We start from the raw sequence: 20,304 nt of genomic DNA, 5'->3' as shown, positions 1-20,304 counted from the left end.
AAAGTTTGTGTTGGAAGGGACTTGAAAGCTCATCTCGTTTCAACCTCCCCTGCCATAGGCAAAGATACTACTACTAGATTAGGTTGCTTCAAGCCCCATCCAACCTGGCCTGGAACACTTCCAGGGATTTCTCTGGGCAACTTGTACCAGGGCCTCACCACTCTTACAGGAAATAATTTCTTCCCAATATTTACTCTCACCCCACTCTCTATCAGTATGAAGTCATTTCCCCTTGTCCTGTCACTACATGCTCTTGTAAATTAGTCTCTCTCCACCTTTCTCGCCTGCTCCCTGCAGGTAAACACAGGTGAAGAAATATAATTTGGTTTTTAAGTTGGGACTGTCAAGTACTTCTGCTGGTCCAATTCTGACATTGTTGCCTCTGCTGAAGTCAGAGATCAGCCAGGGCAGAGCTGAGGACAGTGGGGAATGTCTTGTCACAGGGCATTAACGTCCTGTTCAACTAAGTATACAAAAACCACCCCTGAACTCTAGTACCTCTGCTGCACCAGTGTGAAACACTGGTGCAGCATAAGTGCCTGCAGTACCCTTCCCAACCCTCTGCAGCTCCTCTCTATCCCTTTTATTAGGAGGGATACATATTTAGACCCACAATACTGCTTTTCTCCTGGAGGCTTGCTTGGCCAGACATCTCCTCAAGTGCTCCCACACATCCAACAACTTTTTTATCTCCCTTTGCCTAATGTGGTATTTACCTGAATCTCATCCCCTTGAAGTCACCAGAACCCAAACATGTCTCTCCTTCTCTTTGTGGACCAAAGCACCATCAGTCCTCTCTGGCAGATACAACTCCTATTAAGTTCTCTGAAAATGTTCTATAATATACTTTTATTTAAGCAGAATTGTATGGAAGGAACTTGACCCATTTCCTATTCACAGAGAGAAAAATAGGCATCGCCTCACTATTATTTTTACTTTCCCCATACATTTACTCCTCAAAATAAACAGGCAACACCTGGCCCCATAAACACCAAATACACTCAACTTCAAATCTGAAATGGGAGGAAGTTGCTCAAGATTTAGTACCTCATGAAATGGACTGCTACTGCTCAAAGAGTTCTACTGCAAGACCGAAACAGAGCCCTGACATGAACAATACCTTGGCTTCTTCTGCCATTTTCTTGTCTTCATCTATCTCGTCCGCCCTGGCAATGTAATCCTCTCCTTGGTGTTTCCTTCTCTTCTGCTTAGGGGCCATGAAACCTTGCAGAAACTTCTTAACAACACCAGCCTGGAGCGCAATCACACACTCTCCAAAATCCTTTAGGCTCTCCAGCGAGTACACCTGTTGGAAGAGCACAGGACCCCATAACAGCTGGATATTACTCTGCTGCTCAAAGTGCATCTGCAAATGGATGCCCATGGTACCTAATGCAGTTTGGTTACCTCCCACACCTGGTGGTTACGGAACCAGCATATTGCTGCTGTCCCAACAAGACATGCTGGCTTTGATACAGAAGATAAAAATCAGCTATGGAGCTCTGCTCCATAAAGAAGCCTGTCATGAGAATATGGAAACAGGACAATTGAACAGGACACTCAGCTCCAACATTATGACCTGCCTACACCTCAAGCCATCAGCTATGTAATCTTGAAATAATTGTTTAAAGGACAAATGAGAAAACTGATTTCCTGCTCCTCTTGTCTGAGGAGAACAAAAGACCAAGGACCTTCCACAGAAAGTATCATCTCACACACTTGTCTTGTTCAGTACTTTGCCTGTTCACTCACTTTTGCTTCATATTCTGGTGTCACATCAACATATCCCAGGCCTCCCTTCTGCAGCCGCGTTGCAACCTCAATTAGATCACTCCGGAGGTAGTTCAGCAGTTCCTGGTTGCCATCACAAGATTTGAGGCCCAAGTTCTGTTTCCGAGCCAAATGGATGGAATGTGTGATGTCCTGATACCTGGAAAATCAAACACAACCTTTGAGTACAGGCAGAGCACTGCCCTGGGAGGAGAGCAGACTCTGGGACAATGGTCTTCAGTGAGAGCTATGAGCTCCACCACTGCAGAACGTTCTTTGAAAGACACATGAAAGCACATGGCAAATCTGGCTCAGAGCAACCAGCACTGCCTTTGTTCTTGGTTTCAAGGAGGAATTTCAAGACTGGCAGAACTTCCTCACTGCTCAAGAGCGTTATTTATCAAGAATCTGCCCAAAAAACCCAGCAATCGCTCTACCTCAATGTCCTCCCCTCTTCAGCACAAGAATAATCAAAGCCCAGCCTGAGATGCTGCCCTAGGAATGGCAAGGATTGCTGTGCCAAGGACTTGCTCTGACTTGGAGAAGGCACACATAAGAAAAACAAAGAGTAGGCTCACTTTTTCTCCAAGCGCTCCTTGAGCTGGCTCTCCCTTACTCCTTGGGGGTGCAGGCAATCCAGCAGTTCATCCAAATCCTTCTGACTGTCACAGAGAAACCTGAAAGAAAAAAATGCACCTAGACCACTACCCTAGATCACCTAGGGTATCTCTGTGACGATACAATTTCTTCTTCTAAATAGTTCCCAAGGATCAGCAGGTAGGGATAAGAGGTAACCTATATCCTGAGGCCATGGAGCAAGGCGAAACATTCCAGGAATGCTGGTAGAAGAATTTTTCTTCAGGTTGGCTTCGTTTCAAGGTCCCCAAATGTAGCCAATGCCAGAGTAAGAAAAACAGAATCAAAATAAACACACAACTGGTTTATAGATGTATTTTCCCCATTAAGTTTATTAAAACATTGACATTTGAATTTAGTTGTCTATCCCAGGGATTCCATTCACTACTCTGCAGTTAAGTGATCTGAATGTTGTGTTAGATGTAATAGAAAAGACTAACATACTATGCACTGACAGCATGGCAATTTAATATTATTTTCTTTCATGAAACAGAAATCTCCAGATTAAAAAGGAGATGTCCTGGCTGATCCCACAACTTCTGCTGCTGGAGATGTGTGCCTGTGCAGGCTCTGTCTCTGCAAATGCGTAAGTCCTCCTCTCTAAGCTTGCCCAAACAAGAAAGCCCAAGTGCAGAATCTGAAAACCATATTGATCAGCTTGAAACCCTCTTGCTCAGGAATGCTTGAAGACAGCAATGGCCATCAGCAGTTAGTCCAATCTAAAAGAAGAACTACTTTTACAGATTTCTCTAAATCAAGATATTCTTCAATTCCAAAATACAATCATGTTTGCATGCTGGGTTGTACATTTAAATGAGATTCCGACCTTTCCTTCTTTTCTTTCCAATTCTACTCTAGGAAACCATGGAGACTCTTCATGTGATGAGATGTGGACTCAACTCAAACTTCAGAGGTCATTACAGAAAATATGACAAATTCCCTACCTTCTATAAGAGGATTGCTCATCAGAAGAGGGAAGACAGGAAAGAGGAGAATCAACCTCATTTGGAAACAACTGCAAAGGACCACTCTGTGATCCTTACCAGAAGATTCCAGATCTAATCTTTCTTCTTGGGCACGAGCTCAGATGAGTCAAGCAACAACTAGAGAAAGATATCACTGTGGCTCTTCTTGGAATACCAGTCTCCACGATGCTTATTTTTCTGGCAGAAATACTTACTAAACACCATATCGGAAAGTATTTCATAATTCTATGTATGCTCCTACTAGGGTAATAGCCTCACAATTTGCATTCAGCTAGGAAATTCATTACTCTAATAGAACATAGGACTGATTGCTCAACAATGGAAGCAGGATGTCTTCAAGCCAGTCATCTTAAGTACATCTGACCCCGTGGAGCATCCTCACTCTGTACTCTGAGATTAAAACCTTCAGGCACCATACTCTCTGCACCTCTCCCTGAAGAATAGGACAGAACAGCTTCAGATATCCTTCACCTACTAGAATCTGTCACCGCTGGGGAATGGCATAATCCAGACACCAAACCATCTGCTCTACAGATACTCCGCACAGAAGTATTTCCCAGACACCTTGAGATGGGTCGCCCAGGTCAGGATAAAACAACATCTGACATTGCTGGTGATACACCACGGAATCCAGCTAGACAAATATTCAAGATGACAATGCCTGAGCTTTCCCTGTTTTCTTCCATGGAGACAAAGGGGGCACTCACTGCACTGTTCTGTCACACTGTAAAAAAGAAAGGGCTCTGGAAACAGTCATCATGTAGGGTTTCTATTCTCCAGTATTTTGGGGAAAGACAAAACAGGCTGCTGGGCAGCTGCAGAGAACAGCTCTCACCCTTTTAAGAAAGCCAGAGTTAAGCCCTGGTACAACTTTGTTCCTGATGAAAAGGATATGGGACAGGGAAGGAAGAACATCAACAGGTACTTAATCTTCCCAGTACACCTTGAGAGTAAGAACTGGGATTTCTGGGACAGGGAACTGATCTAATTAAGCCTGAACTGAAGCCTGAACCTAAGCCTGATCTGCAAAATACAAACATATTGGAGACATCATGTTAATTTGATTACTGACCCCTTTCTGCTCTGTGCAGCCACAGCTCCTGCTTCCCAAACTAGCTCCAGGCATGCTGTACCTGTAGGAATTACCTGCATATCCAGCTGGAGCTCAACCACTTCCAAGCTGGGAGCATTGACATGGTAAGACAGGGCTGACATTTTAAATGGGGAAGAAAAGTGGGTCTTGAAGAGAGGGATGGTGCCCTTCATGTTGCCTGACACAGATTAATCACACACTCGAGAGGGAGGGGAAAGATCCCTTTGGGAAAGTCAAGACCAGGTGAGGGTCTTCAAATTTATATACAAGGGGGAAATCCTGACTGGTATCAGGGCTTCCTGCATTCACAAAGAACAGCCTAGATTCTCTCCTGACATTTCTGGCAGCTTAAGCCAACAGACTGGTCACCAACCAGAAGAAAAGGCACAAATAGCACAAGCATCAAGTCAAAAGGAGCTCTCAGTATTCACTCACGCTGAATATTCCTACCTGTTTTCAGGCTACAGGATGCAAGGGACCACAGAAAGATCTAAAACCTGGCCTAAGGAACAACAAAATTGAGAGAACAACTAGAGGAGCCCAGGACCACTACCTGCTTTGGAAGGTTGCTGGAAACAGGGGAACTCCATTTGTACAATACAGGCAAGAAAAGGGAGTCTGCCAGCACCTACTCATAGTTAACTCAAATGGTCTTCTGAGGGGACCCACCCTACCACGCTGAATCCCTAACAGATGAAGAACAATGGCAGTTACTCTGCAGAGATGCCAATGTTTCCAAAAGTCAACACCTTTCTATCAGGATGAGCAAGAAGTCTCCTGCATGCTAATATCCTGCCAAGGCTGTGATTCCCCCATGGTTCTTGCAGGAAAGTACACAGCTCACAAGCACTATGGTATGGAGAGAGACTTCTTCAGAGCCTATGTGCCCAGATCATGGAGATTTTTTAATAAGGATCAACATCTGTGAAAGTGGAGCACAAGTTGAACAGAGAGAGTGGTCCATTTGTCTGAAGAAGACAGAAATAACCAAGTGTTTATGATGCTGCACTTTTAGCAGCACTGAACTAATACTTGAACACTGGACCCTTTTCTGTGACAAAGTACTGACAGCAGAACTACTTCTGTGAGATATTATTTATGTAACTCTTGACAGAAGTATAAATCTATTTCTCCCTTTATTAGTGCCCTACCAGCTCCCATCCTCAAAGGGAAAAGGGGCAGGACTGTGAAAATACAACTAATCAGAGTTAATTTAGGGTTTAATTTCAGTCCCATCACTCTAAAAGATAAAAGAAAGGGTAAAGCTAAAGATCCTTTACATGCACTCTGAGGCTACTCAATCCCACATCCCACTAGGAAAACAGACAAACAGCATGACCTAAAACAGAACATAAAGAATTGAAACCTATGCGCATGCAAAAATTATACATTGTAGCTGGACAAGTCCTTGTATCCAAACAACAGAGATATCCAAGGACTTCCGTGTGGGCTCAGGGCTCCTCAGGGCGTCCAAGGATAACGTGCAAAAAGCAGCCAAGGAAAAGACTCTTCCATAACTACTCATGCTCAGAGCAGTCCTTGAGATCAATGGCAATGGCCCCAAAAGGAAAATACAGAAAAAGGAATATGGATTTCCTCAGAGGAAAGTTCTAGTTCCTGGCTATCCCCTGAAGTAACAGCTCCCAGCCTGTCACTTGGCTTTCTGTGGATGCTTACATGTAAGTGGTGGCAGGTGTCAGACAGGTACTTAGCAAACAAACCCTAAGGAGCTCCAGATCTTTAAGGAAAAACCTTTCAGCTGAGAGACCTTACTGCTTAGCTGCAGGCATGGCTTTGGATGCCCTATCTCTCAGGGAGAGGCAGTCACCACAGCTTTCAATTAGAAGGGGTTACGTGTCCTTTGAGAAGCTGCCTCTGTGCCCCTGCTCAAGGCCCATGCCTGGCTCAGATTTCCACCTGCACTGTTGCTCCTGCCTGGCAGAACAGTGCACACAGGCACAAGACCCTTGTAAAAAAACAGCAAGTGCTGTGACTGTCAGCACTTAAAAGTCCTTCCTAGCGTGGACAAGAAAGAACACAAATTAAGGACATGTGGCATAACAGCCAGGCCAACCCCACCCCTCCCACCCCAGCTCAGTGTCTGATGTCTGAGTGGCCAAAAGGCAGAGCAGGTATGCAGTGACAGTTCTTCAACCTACTCCTCCAGTCTGCAGCATCCGCTGGGTTGAGGACTCCTCTGTGTGCCAGGACAATTATCTTTGTGCTTCCTACTCCTCAATGAACTCCTCTCTCAGCAGTTTGTCCACTGGTGCTTTGAACAGGTCCAATTCACAGATCTACAGCAGATGGTAGCAGCCAGTTGTGTATCTCAGCTGCAGCACTTTCCTCTCCATTTCAAAACAGCCATTTGCTACTTTTGTTTCCTGATCCCTCTTTTCTCTATCAAAGAAAACCTCTTCAGGAGACTTCCCCAGTTTCCTCTAGCATTACTCTCCATCTCCCTGCTGAACATACAAGTTTAGAGTGTTTCCGTTATTTATTTAGTATTTCTTAGCCAATTATTCTCTCATGCAAAGAGCTTCCCTCTTCTCTGAAGGCAGACCCTGTAACGACAGATTATGTGAAGCAGGATTGTTCTCCAAGGGGGAAAAAAAATTGTTTTGCCCTTAGTCTGTACTTCACTTTATCATTCTTTTTATTTCTTTCACTGAGATTCACCACAGGTTTTAAGTAGGCTTTCTTACTTTTAACAGCTTCCTTATCCTGACGTGAACTCAAAATGTTTTGTTATTGCTGCTACAGTTTTGTTTCCAACTTCCTCAACCCTTTTTTTTTCCAAAGGTAAGAGACAGCACTTTCTCTGACCGTTTAGTAGGAAACTCTAAGGCAAATATTTCTGAAAGTGTTTTGGGCTTCTGGCTGTCACTTTAAGCTTTTTTTTAAAAGAAGATTCTTAATTCTTTTTGTTGCTTTCTTTTCTAAAAGGAGAATACCATCTATTATGGCCACTCCATACAAAGCAGCTCTTAGCAACAGAATATAATTTAGCACTGAGTGTGTCCAGGATCTAGTTCCAAGAGCTGTGGCTGTGACTGGTTACTCCACACAGCACTCCCGCCTCTGTCACCACACTGACATACTTCAGAATGTTGTTGGGAGTTGCCAACCTGAATGAGCAGATCAAATACTGTGCTTTTTCAAGTTCAGCCGGGAGTCACAAAAGTTGAAGGAATTCTGTGTTAATTAACTCATCCAATTTGGCTCTATGGTGCCCTCAGTGTTAGCAATGTGCTCTGTAAATTTAAGCTACTGTTTTCCTTATGGAATTGGTCCTTCTCCTGGAAAACACCTTGCCATCTCTGCTCAATAAAGATCAAGTGTTAGAGGAGGCAGTCAGGAAGAGCAGAGGACTTCCCTGTGGATCACACTGCCTGTGCAGGACCCATTCCCTAGGAAAGACCAACTGCCTGAATTTTGCCAAGATGTGGGAAGGCCCAGGGGTCACAGGGTGGGGATTTGTCATGGGAGGATGGGGCAGGGAAGGAAAGCACAGGAACTCTATGATATCCTATAACCTGCTGCCATGACAGATAAGCAGCAGGGCAATACCAAGAGTCAGCACCCAATGCTGGTGGTTCAGATAAATCAAGACATCCACCATTTCAGTCTCTTTTACAGTTCCTGCTGGAGAAGCAGGTACGCGTTTAGTAAAGTAGCTCTGACTGGCAACTACTCTTTGGAGATGAGTTCAGCTCTATTTATCAAAGACCAAAGCAAACCCACACTGTGTGTCAGCAGTGGAACTGTGTGGGACAGATGCTGCTAAGAGGGGAACTGCAGGAACACATACTTTGTGACAGTTATGCTCAGGGTTATCTAAAAAAATACACAATGCTCCACAGCAGTTAACAGGTGAAGCTTAGCCAGGGTTTTCTGGCACGGGGACAACTGATGAGCACTCCTTACCACACAGAGCAACATTCAACCGAGGAGAATTTCTTTAAGGACACTGATAGGGCCAATTACTGCTGCAGGTTACAATCAACCATGCTCAAAGGTAGATTTCATTCACTTAGAAGACACTGCTTGGCATTGGGAAGCATTAAAGGGATAAGAGGCTGTCAACATGGAAAAATAAAATATTTAAAAAGCAATACATCTAAGAAGCATTTTAAAAGCTTAATTTATACTGCCTTTGTATGATTGATTAGGTTGAATGATGGCTCCACTGGCTCTTGGACTGGCTACCCTGTCAGCAGGGCAGTAATAATATCAGCAACAGAGGCCTGCGGAGCTGCTGAACCAACCCAACTGCTCAGCACTGAAAGAGGAACAGGTTTGTAGTAGGTTTAGTAAAAGAAATCTGTCTAGATTCCTTGACCTTTACACTTTGAGTACTTTGCAGCCATGGAAGTGTGTGTTACCATAAGTTCTGGCCCTGCTTGGGAGTGGTGGTCTCAGCAGGCAGGTCTGTGGTGGGCATGGAGCGGTGCAGCTTGTTCCCTCGGCTGTCATTGCCTGTGCTCTTCCGCTTCTCTGCAAAAGAAAAGCACAGGCTCAGGCAGATTCCTGAGCAGCATTCCTACTATTCCAAATACAAAAACTAGTTTCACTTTTTAGCTGTAGAGTGACAAAGCACTTTGAAAACCAAAGGAGGTATAAGCAGTATGAATTTTTATTTCTGAGCATCTCAGATAACACTCTGACATGAATTTAAATCTTTGCTCGTTCAGGCCTTCGATTGTTAAGTTTCCAAAGGAATGTGCTGAAATCCTGCCCACTGGCTGCAGCAGCGGCTGAGATGAAAACAGCTGGAAGCAAAGAGTTGATCAGGAACACAGCTGGTCAGCATTTGAAACAGCTCTTGTAACATGGAGGAGCTTGGAATGATGCACCTCCAGCTCAGTCAGTCTCAAAGACACAGGTGCTTGTAAAATTACACCTGGATGAAGGATCTCACTGTATGTTTGCCCTGTTCTATTCCTGTACAGGTATCTAGTTTGCCCCTTGTCTAAGACAATCCTACCAGGTGAGGGCTTGGATCTAACTCCATAAGCTCTCCTATGCAGGATTGCTGTAGATGGACTCAGTGCCAGAACATGATGTTCCAAAAGCAAGAAATGATCACAACTGAAACTCAGTTGATTCAGGTTATTGCAGCATCTTCCGTCTCAAGAACTACTTGCACACAGAAATGTTAAGTTTCCTTCTGTACAGATAGATTTCTGTGCCTGTTCAAGCTTGCAAGGCTCCAGGACCCAGGCTCCAAGTCAGCCAGGCAAAATCACAGAGGAAGCACTAGAAGTTCAGCAAGTCCCTTCCACCTCACCTGCACATTGAGCAAACGTGAATAGAAGGTTGAGAGGAAGTGCATGAGGGATGTTCACCAAAACAATCTCAATCAGCAAAGCTATGCATATCTAACAGACTGCCCTGCTTGTTACTATTCCACAGGCTGATCTAGGAGTCTTGGCACCAGCGGAATATCAGCACTGTGACAGACATCCTCACTCTGCAGCACAACTAGCTAATTGTGCAAGGGGTCTGGCACACTGCAACTCAGCAGGGTCAGAGTGAACCAGAGGGATGATACCAACCGACATCAACCTTGCTACTTGAAGGACAGGAGACTGTCCTTAGGTGAAACACTGCAGGCAAGTCTCCAGACCTGCAGCAGCAGAATGGAACTATCACCAGCACCTCCTCTAGGCTTCTAGAGTTTAAAGGAGAGTTAAATCAGAGCATACCCATGAAAACAGTCGGTCTACACAGTTCTTTCACACTCATGACTCCACTTGAATAGTCAGAGCAGAGGAAATACCCTCAAGAGACCATACCTCCAGGACTGTAGTCCTTCTTCGAATCTTCCTTTTTCTGATGGGGAAGGGTAAATCTGTAGTCTATACTCTCATGTACCCAGCCTTTCTCAATAAACAAGCCAGGAACTTCATCTGAAAACAGCCAGTACCTGTAAGAAATATGTGTTATTAGGTAACTGTCTCCTTTTCTGGTTAAACACACACACACACTTTTATTTGCACTGAGTCGAGAAGCATCTGTGTGCTCAACTCACTAAAAGCTGAATGCAGACATATCTTTATGTTAGCCCTGCTGAGAAACACGAAAAGCTTAGCTTAGAATCCATTCCAAGAGCATGCCTGTGCAATAACCATGAAAAAAAAAAGATGGTAACAAGGTTCCTGAGCAGCCATTGCCAGCACTTGAACCTCCACTAGTCCTGACCTCCATGGGAAGGCTTCAAAAAGTTGGGCACGTAACCAGCCACTACACTTCATATACACAAATACTTCTCTTTCCTCTGCAACTCCATACACCCTCCCAGTCAATCCCTTCCTGGGGGATGGTATCTAACACAGCCCCTTTCTCAGGGCAGAGATGGAAGTTCATGGTCATCTCCTTTCCCACCTGTTGTGATTCCTGTCAGTGCCAATTGGGGTCCTGCGCATCACCAGTTTGGCTTTGGCAATTCCATCCTGGAAAGTTTTCTCAGCAGCAGCTTTATGCCTCCGGATTCTTTCTTCCTCTGCTTCTTTCTCCATCCTCACTGTTAGAATCAGCAAAGAGCAGCATTAGCTTTCCTTTATTTTATCCAGACATCAATATTGTCCTTTATTTTACTATACCACGGGAGTAAAAAAAAGCAGTTTTATTGAGGATTTTAATAAACATTCTTTACAACCATATACTCTTCCGTTTACTTTCTGCCCACCATTCTAAAAAAAAAATAAATCTCATATAGATCTATATAGAAGTAGTCAAGGTGTAAGAATAGACTGGGCTGAAGAAACCCTGGATAAAAACCATCATATCACAGAATCATGGAATGGTTTGGGCTGGAAGACACTTTAAGGATCATCTTGTTCCAACCCTGCCATGGTCAGGGACACCTTCCACTAGACCAGGTTGCTCTAAACCCTGTCCAGCCTGGCCTTGGACACTTCCAAGGATAGGACAGCGACAGCTTCTCTGGGCAGCCTGTGCCAGGCTAGGATAGATGGGACTAGGGGCAACCTGGTCTAGTGGAAGGTGTCCTTGCCCATGAAGGGGGCAGGGGGGACCATGATCAACTTTTAGGTCCCTTCCAATCCAAACCATTCTGTGATTCTTGGTCTCCCAGAACAGATACTCCCACATTCCAGCTAAGGAGCAAAAGCCAGGCTCCATGAGGGATGCTTATCCCTCACTTGTTTCAGAAACAAAATAACATAGATTAGCTACACGGTCCACTTCCATCTACCCAGCATCCACATATACAACCAATACAACCCCTAAACTGTAATTCTGACGTGTTCTCTCTTTACATCTATACTCCTCAAGCAGCACTACTTACACAGAGACAGGGTCTGGTGTTGCAACTCATGATTTAGAGAGGTTTGAGTGGACAGTTTATATTTACACAGCTCCATAACTAATTCATTAAAGCAAGAAACACTAAACTGAGATTTATTGCCTGAATCCTGATATGAGAGAAGGGCTGCTGGCAACAACCTGACCACGGGAACAGCAGCAGGGCCAGCAGTAGGAACTGATTTTAGGCAGGAAGTATCTCCTCTGTACCCAAGAACCAGATGATGTTTGGACATAAGACAAATTTTTGGTTCTTTTCTGTTCCCAAAACAGATACTGTCTTGTCCAACCTCTCTGGGCCTGTCATAATTAGAAAGGTACTGAACAAAAGACAGACACAAATAAAAAACTAGAAGCAAGTATTGTTTTTTCTTAAATTTACAAAGTTTAAGCTGCCACAGGAACCACAGGAGACAAACTATAAATCTCCAGTGAGTATATCCCTTAAATTCCATATAGCCATCCTTATTTGTGGAATTTAGACAGTAAATCACAAAAGAAGAGGTCACTTGGGTTTATACCGTGTTATAATGGTGCTGGAGCTTCAGTGCTCTATTATGTCATTCTGAGATCTATATTCCTACATTTTATTTAGGTTTCATTCAGAAAATGCTTCTGGAAACAGGCTGTCATTTTTGCCATGAAGTTATTCCACAACACACAAACACTACTCGCTAGGTAATTTTTCTTACCTCTCATTTGTATTTCTTGTTGCTCCCTCTCTTTCTTGGCTTGGATGGCAAGAAGGCGCCTGCTCTTCACAGCACTGATCATATCATCAGCTTCGATTTCCACCCGGTGCTCTATTTTCATAATTTCGTGTTTTTTCTTTTCATTTCTTCCCATCACATGCTCTTCTTTCCCATTCTCCTTGCTTTTAGCCACCATTTCTTTTCGCTTCTGTTTCTCTGCCCTCTTCTTGTCATTTTCCTCCTTCAGGACAGCTAGGCGCTCTTTCCACAGCTCAGCCGAGGCCTGCTGCTTGGCCTCCACATGGTCCTGCACCGAGTATGTCATTAGGATCCGGTGACACAGTGCTCCAAGGATCCGCAATTTCTCTTCAGGAGTCAGCTCAAAGAACTCTGATGTCTCCAGTTTCTCCAAAAACTCATCCTGTACCTCATTATCCTCGAAAGCTGCCAAATCCTTACTTTCATCTACGTTATCCGAGACCTCGCTTTCCTCTTGCACATCTGACTTGCGCAGGCACAGGCGAACCAACTCTGAAGCGGAATGCAGAGTAAGTGGGATTTCAGAAAGTTTCATTCCCAGCTCAGCATAATCCTCAGCAATTTCATCCTGCAGCAGGGTCTGCAAGAGAATGACCAGTACTCTGTTCAAGTACAGGAAGCCTCCCTTTTCTGCACAAAGGGCTTCCATCAGGGACACTGCTGTGATGGGATACTGAGCATCTGGCATTAGTAACCCTGAGTAACAGCTCAGGAACTCCACCACCATGGCCACATCCCCAAAAAGTGTGTTAGGAAGTCCCTCTGGAGTATCAACCAGCTTAAAAGTAGGCAATGTCTTCCCTTTCAGATCTTGGTCCTCAAATCTCCTCTGTTTTTCCAGTTTTTCCTTCATCTCCTTCTCCTTCCGCTCCTTTGCTCTTTCCTTCAGTTTCTCTTTCAGCTTTTCCCTTTTCTTCTTCATGTACTCCTTCCGCTGTTCCTCAGTCATGGTGGCCCATCTCTTCCTGTGTTCCAGGAGCTCATAGCGTTTCTGTACCAAGCCTCGTAAATCCTCAGGGAGACGGGCACGGTCCTCATTGGAAAGCAGCCGAGCTGTTTTGGAGATGATGCAGGACAGAGCACTTTTTTTGTCTTCCCGGTCTTTGTTTTCTTTGTAATAGGCAATGAGATGGAGCGCTGCAGGAGGCAGATGTTTCTGGGGTTTCCTGGAAGATCCAGGGGTGCCTCCAGAATTCCTGGGAGCCCTGGATACCTTAGTGGTACCTTTAGCCATGTCCAGCAGTGTAATTTGCTTCATTTTCATCTTGGGGGTCTTCAAACCTTTTCTGGGAGACTTTGCCTTCCCTGACGACTTCTGCCCATTCAGAACCTTTTTGCCTCTTTGCTTTTTGTCCAAGGTTTTGCTGTTCCCCTTTGCTAGTCGGCTCCTCTTTGGAATGTGAAAGTTAGAACCAAGTTTAGCAGGTGACACAATTTTCATCACCTCTTCCAGCTCCTCTTTAGGACAATTTGAGTTCTTAGAGTTTTTCACCTTCAGCGGAGAGCCAATTATAGATTTTTCCAAATGCACGTGACACCACAGGGTTGGACTCAGTGGCTGTCCCAGTGAAGATCCATCTGCTTTGGATTTCTTAGGAAGCTTTCTTTCAGGTGACCGAGAGCTCTTCCTCTTGGCTGAGGGATTGAGAGCCATATACTAAAATTAAAGGAAGAATTATTTTGTATTAATATTAAAAGGTAAATAAAGTTATCTAGATATCTGTCAATTATTTTTGCCCATTTTAAATTTTTTTTTCTAATGAAATTGCTCATTGCTCTAAGGGTAACAGGCTTTTGCAATCATAATCAGTCAGAGAATGGCCTAGGTTCAGAGGGACCATAAAGATCATCTTGTTCCAACCCCAGCCACAGGCACGGACACCTACTACTAGACCAGGTTGCTTTAAGCCCTGTTCAACCTGGACTTGGACACTTCCAGGGATGAGGCAGCCACAGCTTCTCTGGGCAACCTGTGCCAGGACCTCACCACCCCCACAGGGAAGAATTTTTTCCCTATATTCAATTTAAACCTACTCTGTGTGAGTTTGAAGCCATTCTCCCTTGCCCCGAACAAATATTTATCTCCTGGTTTTACAACAACACTTGACAGTCTATGAAAAAGTGAGTTTACTGAATGAACAAAATAGTGCTTTCTACACCAGAAGATGGATTTTAAAACATCTCATTTCATGGTATGGCATTTAGTTGGTTAATATTATATTTGGCTGGTTAGCCCTAAGGGCTGGAAGAACCCATTCATGCTATGTATGTGTTCAGTACTAAATTTGTATTATCTGCCATCGCTCAAGGCAGCCCTGTACATGAACCAGGCCTCATGAAGTCACATGCATCCAGGTCTTGGGCCCAATACCTGATACTACCACATAAAGACTGCAGCTCTCCCATTTTTCTTACACCAGGAACTTTATTTTACTTGTAGACAAGTAATGCAAACCATTGGAAAAATTAAAAGGCAGTTGCATCTCAAGTTTTCAAAGCAGACCACTGTTCCAGATGTTCAAGCCATGTCACCTCTCAAAAGGTCACCCTTCAAAAGAGTAGGTATTCCTGCTCTGCTTCTCTCTGGAAATGGCACTTGGGGACATGGTTTAGTGGTGGCCTCGGTGATGCTGGGTAACAGTGAGGTTTGATGGCTTTCAACCCTAATGATTTTGTGATTTTAAAACCCAACCAGCACACTGAGGTCTCTGCCAAGACTCAAGGAATGGGCGGCAAAGCAAAGCAGGTACTTTTAGGAATTCTTACCTTATGTGGGTCAAGCAAGAAGTCACTGAATTTACTGGGGAGAGAGTACTTCTTCACTAACTCATCCTCCACAACCCAGGGAGCGTTCTCACACGTGCCAGCACGTAGCGCATTGTGACGGATGAAGTACCTCAGGATCTCCTTGTTGGGAGGACGCTCTGTACGGACTAAGCTATCTGCTGGAACGTTGCTGATGATCTTGGAGATAAGAGACACTGTTAATGATTAACTTCTAACCACATTATAAATACAGATCATATGCCTATAAGGAACAAGGATCATTGTACTGCTTCATGTCCGAAAACTCCTCGCTCATTCAAAGCTATCTGGGAAAGACTCAAGCCAAACAGAATTTGCAGAACTGAGACACAGAGAGATTGGTAGGAGAATCAGATAGCTAGAACAGTAGAAATCATGAGTTTATGATGCAGATTTTTTGCCAAAGCCCACTGTTTTATCTCTGGCCTTCCTACAGCTTGTGCTTGCTACTGACTTTTAAGCTTTTACATATACATGTTTGATGTTTTTTTTTTTCCTGAGACCAAAGGAGCACCTCTGCACATGGTACTCTTTGAGGTCAGCACTGCCTCACTTGTCAAATTACCAAAAAACAGACAAAAAGAACAGAGAAGTGCCACAGCTATCCACAGCTTCCCAAAGCACTGCCACCTCCAACTCAGAGCAGCTTGGTCAGGACAACAGCAACAACTGCCATTCATCATTTCACTGGTCTCATGAACTGCAACACCAGAGATGAGGCATTTAACAGCAACCACAATAAAGCTCTGTGACTCAGTGTGTGTGGTACCAAGAGTTTCCATGCACAAAACCCAATTACAGATAGAAACAGACGGGCTGGTCAGCCTCACAGACAACTATCCTGCTTCCAGTGCCAGGACTCTGGCAGAAAGCACTACATTGTGCTGTATAATCACCGACAGTGATTAACTAAACTTGCATATTCATGTTATAATACAAAGGACTCAAGCAGACAACTCACCTTATCTTCATTTTTCAGCTTGACATCATATTTGTGTGGCAGGAACTTAGGTGGGACCCACTTCCTTTCTTCCTTCTTCAACGAAGTGGGAAGCTTTCGAGGAGACCTACGTGCTCGATCATCTGATAAAAAGGCGAGACACAGTCTTATTATTAGAGTTTAAAAGAAAAAAAAAAAAAAAGAAGGAAAAAAAAAACAGTTAAAAAATTGAGAAAAATTGAGACCACTACTGGACAGGGCATCTGTCTTCTTGGTATCTGTACACTGTTTGGTTAAACTAGAACTTTAGGAATATAACCCAAACTGGATTTTAGAAATAGCCAGAAGATACAGGCCAGGAATGGAGGCCCAGACCAGCTCTGAACTAAGGAGATAACATCTATCTTCACGGAGTAAAAAGGACCATCTTCATTTAAACCCATCTCTCTGCAGTAAGCTGCAACCACCTATCCAAAGGGAGAAAATGCAAGATTTATGAAAGGGAGATATAACACTACCAGTAAATCTGCTAAGGGAACTCCTCCAAGAGCCCTGACTGTCTATGCCATGCCTTCTTTGAAATAGTTCCATGATAGGAATCACTGACTTTGTTTTGTCTTAAGAAAAGAAAGCAATCTCCAAATGTTTTTGTGGCTACCACAGAATCATGGAATAGTCTGAGATGGATGGGACCTGAGATGGATGGGCCATTCCATGCTCCTGTCACTAGACCAGAGACACCTACCACTAGACCACCATGCTACAAGCCCTGCCCAATCTGGTCTTGGACACTTCTAGGAACTGGGCAGCCACAGCTACTCTGGGCAACATGTGCCAAGGTCTTACCACTCTCACAGGGAAGAATTTCTTCCTAGGATTCAAAGAAAACAATAAAGCAAGCATGAGGGATGAGAGTAATAATCTACTAAATATACAGAGAATAAAAGTAGATGTTAAACCTAAATAAAACTTAAGAATATAGACCTCAGAACCACATAATAGAGCACTGAAGCTCCAGCACGATTATACCTAACATGGTATAAACCCAAGTGACTTCCTCTTTTGTGATTTAGTGTCTAGATTCCACAAATAGGGATGGCTATATGGAATTCCCTCAAAGAGCACCTGGGTATTTGGGTGAGGAAGAAGAAATTACTATCCATTCCATCCTGAAGTTAATTTTAAAAAGCCAGCTTCATTTGTTGTTGCATTCTATTGTAATAAAACATACATTTATCCCTTGAACAGTTCAAAGCCACATGGATGATGCATTGCTTTTGGTATTACACCTCAGAATGACAGCACATTTTCTGCTTTAAATCAGGCAAGAGCATCTGAAAGCCAACAGCACTGATGCCCCAAAAATTCACCACTAACAAGTACAATTCTGGATTTTCACCCTATAACACTGTTTTGACATTCACAGCCCAGCACCGAGATGTAAATATAATCACTGAGCAAACTCCAACACTCACTGCCAGGTGCTACCTACTGCCCTGCCATGCTGTCTCTCTACTTACTCATACTATCCCTCCTGCTGTCATCTTCCTTCAGCATCACTTCCTTCTGGTTGTCCTGGGCTGCCTGGCTGGAGTTCTCCTTGTCACTGGATGGAGAATCACAAGCTCCGTCAGATCTTTTTTCTGAGGCCTCTTCGTCAACTTTCTCCAGGGGATGCATTTTCACAACTTTTACAGGCAACATTTTCTCCTTACTAACCTGCACAGAAATATTGGTGAAGAGTGAACTTGAACAAGACAGGTGAGCTAACGGGCTTTAACATTATGAGGAAGGGAAAAATACCAGCTAAGAGACCTAAAAGCGAAACTCCCAACTCACAGCATTTTCCAATGCTGCTTCCTCAGCCTAAGGACACAGCATGTGCACAAGGTAGCCCCAGTTTAAGAGACTATGTCTTAAACGTTGCCCACACACAACATTAACTCCTCCCCATTTCAATAAGTTGGAGTTTTCATCAACATTCCCAGTTTTGGAGGAATTTTCAAATCTTTAGGGTCTTTTTAGAGATTTTTAAGCTTTGACTTCAGGCTCCATTTGTTTCAGACTACTGCTCCTTCTGGCAATGTGTCAAGTGAAAAGATTATGACAGATGATAATTTTTAATTTCTTCTAATTAAATCATGTATTTATATATAAACAGATCATCACATATTTAAGCAGTATAACAATTTTATCACTTTCCCATGCACACACATATATTAGTCATTTTTTACTTGCTATTATTCCAGGATCCTGTTGGAGGGCCCCTAAAAACCATCCAGTTCCAAGTCCCTGACATGGACAGGGACACCTTCCACCAGAAGTATGGCTCACAGAACCATTTTCCATCCAAACGCAGGTGCTGTCACTGGGATTCTATAGAGAATAAATTTTCACATCCTTCTAATAACTTGAGTTATTAGAACTAACATATTCTTCCTGTCTCTTACCTTTAGCTATCTGGAGTTAGCCCTATGCAGAAGCACAAGATAAAACAGAGAACATATCCTTACCTCAAAGTCACACTCTTCACCCACTGCGAATTTGGTCATGATCTCCAACCAAGCTGCATCCACCAACTTTTCCAATGACACAGTGTTGTGGTGGACTATTTCCAGGACCAGTTTCTCATACCAGATAGGAAACTCCTCCTTTAAGCTGAGCAAGCATAGAAGTTTTCCTTATTCAGGGGAATAAAAGCCCAAATGCAAAGTACCCTCCCATTTCCCAATTCCAGGAATTCCTGTTAACAGCCACAATGAGGCAGGTGCTCCATTAGCATGCAAACATTCAAGGGTTTTTTGGTCCCCTCCTTTCCCCGGGTGTTAGCTGGCATGAAAATCCCAAATGTCCTGGTTCTTCCCAGAAAGAATACTGTAAACACTCAGGAAGAGCAGCACTGAGTGTGAACTCTTTCACGATAGTTATTACTGTTCCTCTATTAGATATTAAATACAGATCCAGATGATGCAATTATCCTGGGGCTTGTTACTTTAAAATGCTTGTTTACAGTAACACCATGATTCTGATAAAGATTTAGTATTTCCTTCTCCCCCAACAGGCTGCCAGTGCAGTAAAGACAGGGGCAGGTTTACACAATCATATTATCTTGCACATTTCATGTGTCATGACCTTCAAACTTTTTCATTCAAAGAAACGAAAACGACACTAACTTCCCTTCTTTCCCTTCTAAAAGTTGACATCAGAAAGTTCGCAGGGACACTAAGGCATATGTTGCACAAAGTCTTCTGGGCTAAAAAGTAAAGTCCATTTCAAGTTACCATAAGGAGGGAAAAAATACTCCATTTTCCCAAAGCACTTTCATCTTCCCAAACTCCAGGATCCATGGCTGAGAACCTTCAGCTATATGTGCTGTGTTACAACTGCCATAAGCAAATGTATCCCTTTAGCAACCTGCCTAAATGAACTTTTTTATCCAGCTTAGTGTCAGTTATTAAAGCAAACTACCTGGGAAGCTTTTCATCCACTTTCAAAGAGACGAGACCAAAATCTCATTTTACAGAATCTTCTCACACCCCACTCTATATTAGAGAGACTACAGCTAAATTTGTTATTGAGAAATTTGAGAAATCTCCTGTTTCTATTTCACTGACATTTCTTAATGTTTCCAGAAGTGGTCAATCAATCCAACATGGACAACCAAAAGAAAGTAGCAGCAGACCATTGAGTTTCAACTCAGGATTTTAAGTTTATGGAGCTGCCTTCAAGAACACCAGGGAGCAATGCCTGAAGGCAGTAGTGTATCACCCCTCAAAGAAATTAGGACTATTAGCAAATGGGCTTCTTATTTGTTGACTTTAAGATTGTGATTAACCACAAATGATGGAGATTTTTTCCTTAGGAGAAGGCTGTGAACTCTGCCAATGGATCAGAAACATGAAGAGAAGCAGCAGAAAATTCCACCTCTTAGGTGACACCACTGACATTGTCCACAGTTTTTATCCTGGGGAAAAAAAAGTCACAGAAGTCCAAGTCATAAGTTGACAGAATGGA

The 20,304-nt window shown here is 43.5% G+C and overlaps 1 protein-coding gene across 1 annotated transcript in view; it reads right to left on the bottom strand.

Annotated features, from left to right (window-relative positions):
* Positions 1 to 20,304, bottom strand: part of BAZ1B (bromodomain adjacent to zinc finger domain 1B) — a 41,214-nt gene that overhangs the window by 13,676 nt on the left and 7,234 nt on the right. The window contains exons 3-13 of the mRNA XM_058817643.1: positions 18,804 to 18,948; positions 17,811 to 18,009; positions 16,312 to 16,433; positions 15,312 to 15,509; positions 12,507 to 14,202; positions 10,873 to 11,011; positions 10,284 to 10,414; positions 8,871 to 8,982; positions 2,349 to 2,447; positions 1,753 to 1,930; positions 1,121 to 1,306 (exon numbers count right to left, since the gene is read on the bottom strand). Coding sequence (XP_058673626.1) covers positions 1,121 to 1,306; positions 1,753 to 1,930; positions 2,349 to 2,447; positions 8,871 to 8,982; positions 10,284 to 10,414; positions 10,873 to 11,011; positions 12,507 to 14,202; positions 15,312 to 15,509; positions 16,312 to 16,433; positions 17,811 to 18,009; positions 18,804 to 18,948 — 3,205 coding nt within the window. The remainder of the gene's footprint in view (positions 1 to 1,120; positions 1,307 to 1,752; positions 1,931 to 2,348; positions 2,448 to 8,870; positions 8,983 to 10,283; positions 10,415 to 10,872; positions 11,012 to 12,506; positions 14,203 to 15,311; positions 15,510 to 16,311; positions 16,434 to 17,810; positions 18,010 to 18,803; positions 18,949 to 20,304) is intronic.

The sequence above is a fragment of the Ammospiza caudacuta genome, chromosome 20, assembly GCF_027887145.1.
Source record: "Ammospiza caudacuta isolate bAmmCau1 chromosome 20, bAmmCau1.pri, whole genome shotgun sequence".
NCBI classification, from domain to species: Eukaryota; Metazoa; Chordata; class Aves; order Passeriformes; family Passerellidae; genus Ammospiza; species Ammospiza caudacuta.
The sequence above is the reverse complement of the archived record's forward strand: the minus strand, read 5'-3'. Positions and strand labels throughout refer to the sequence as shown.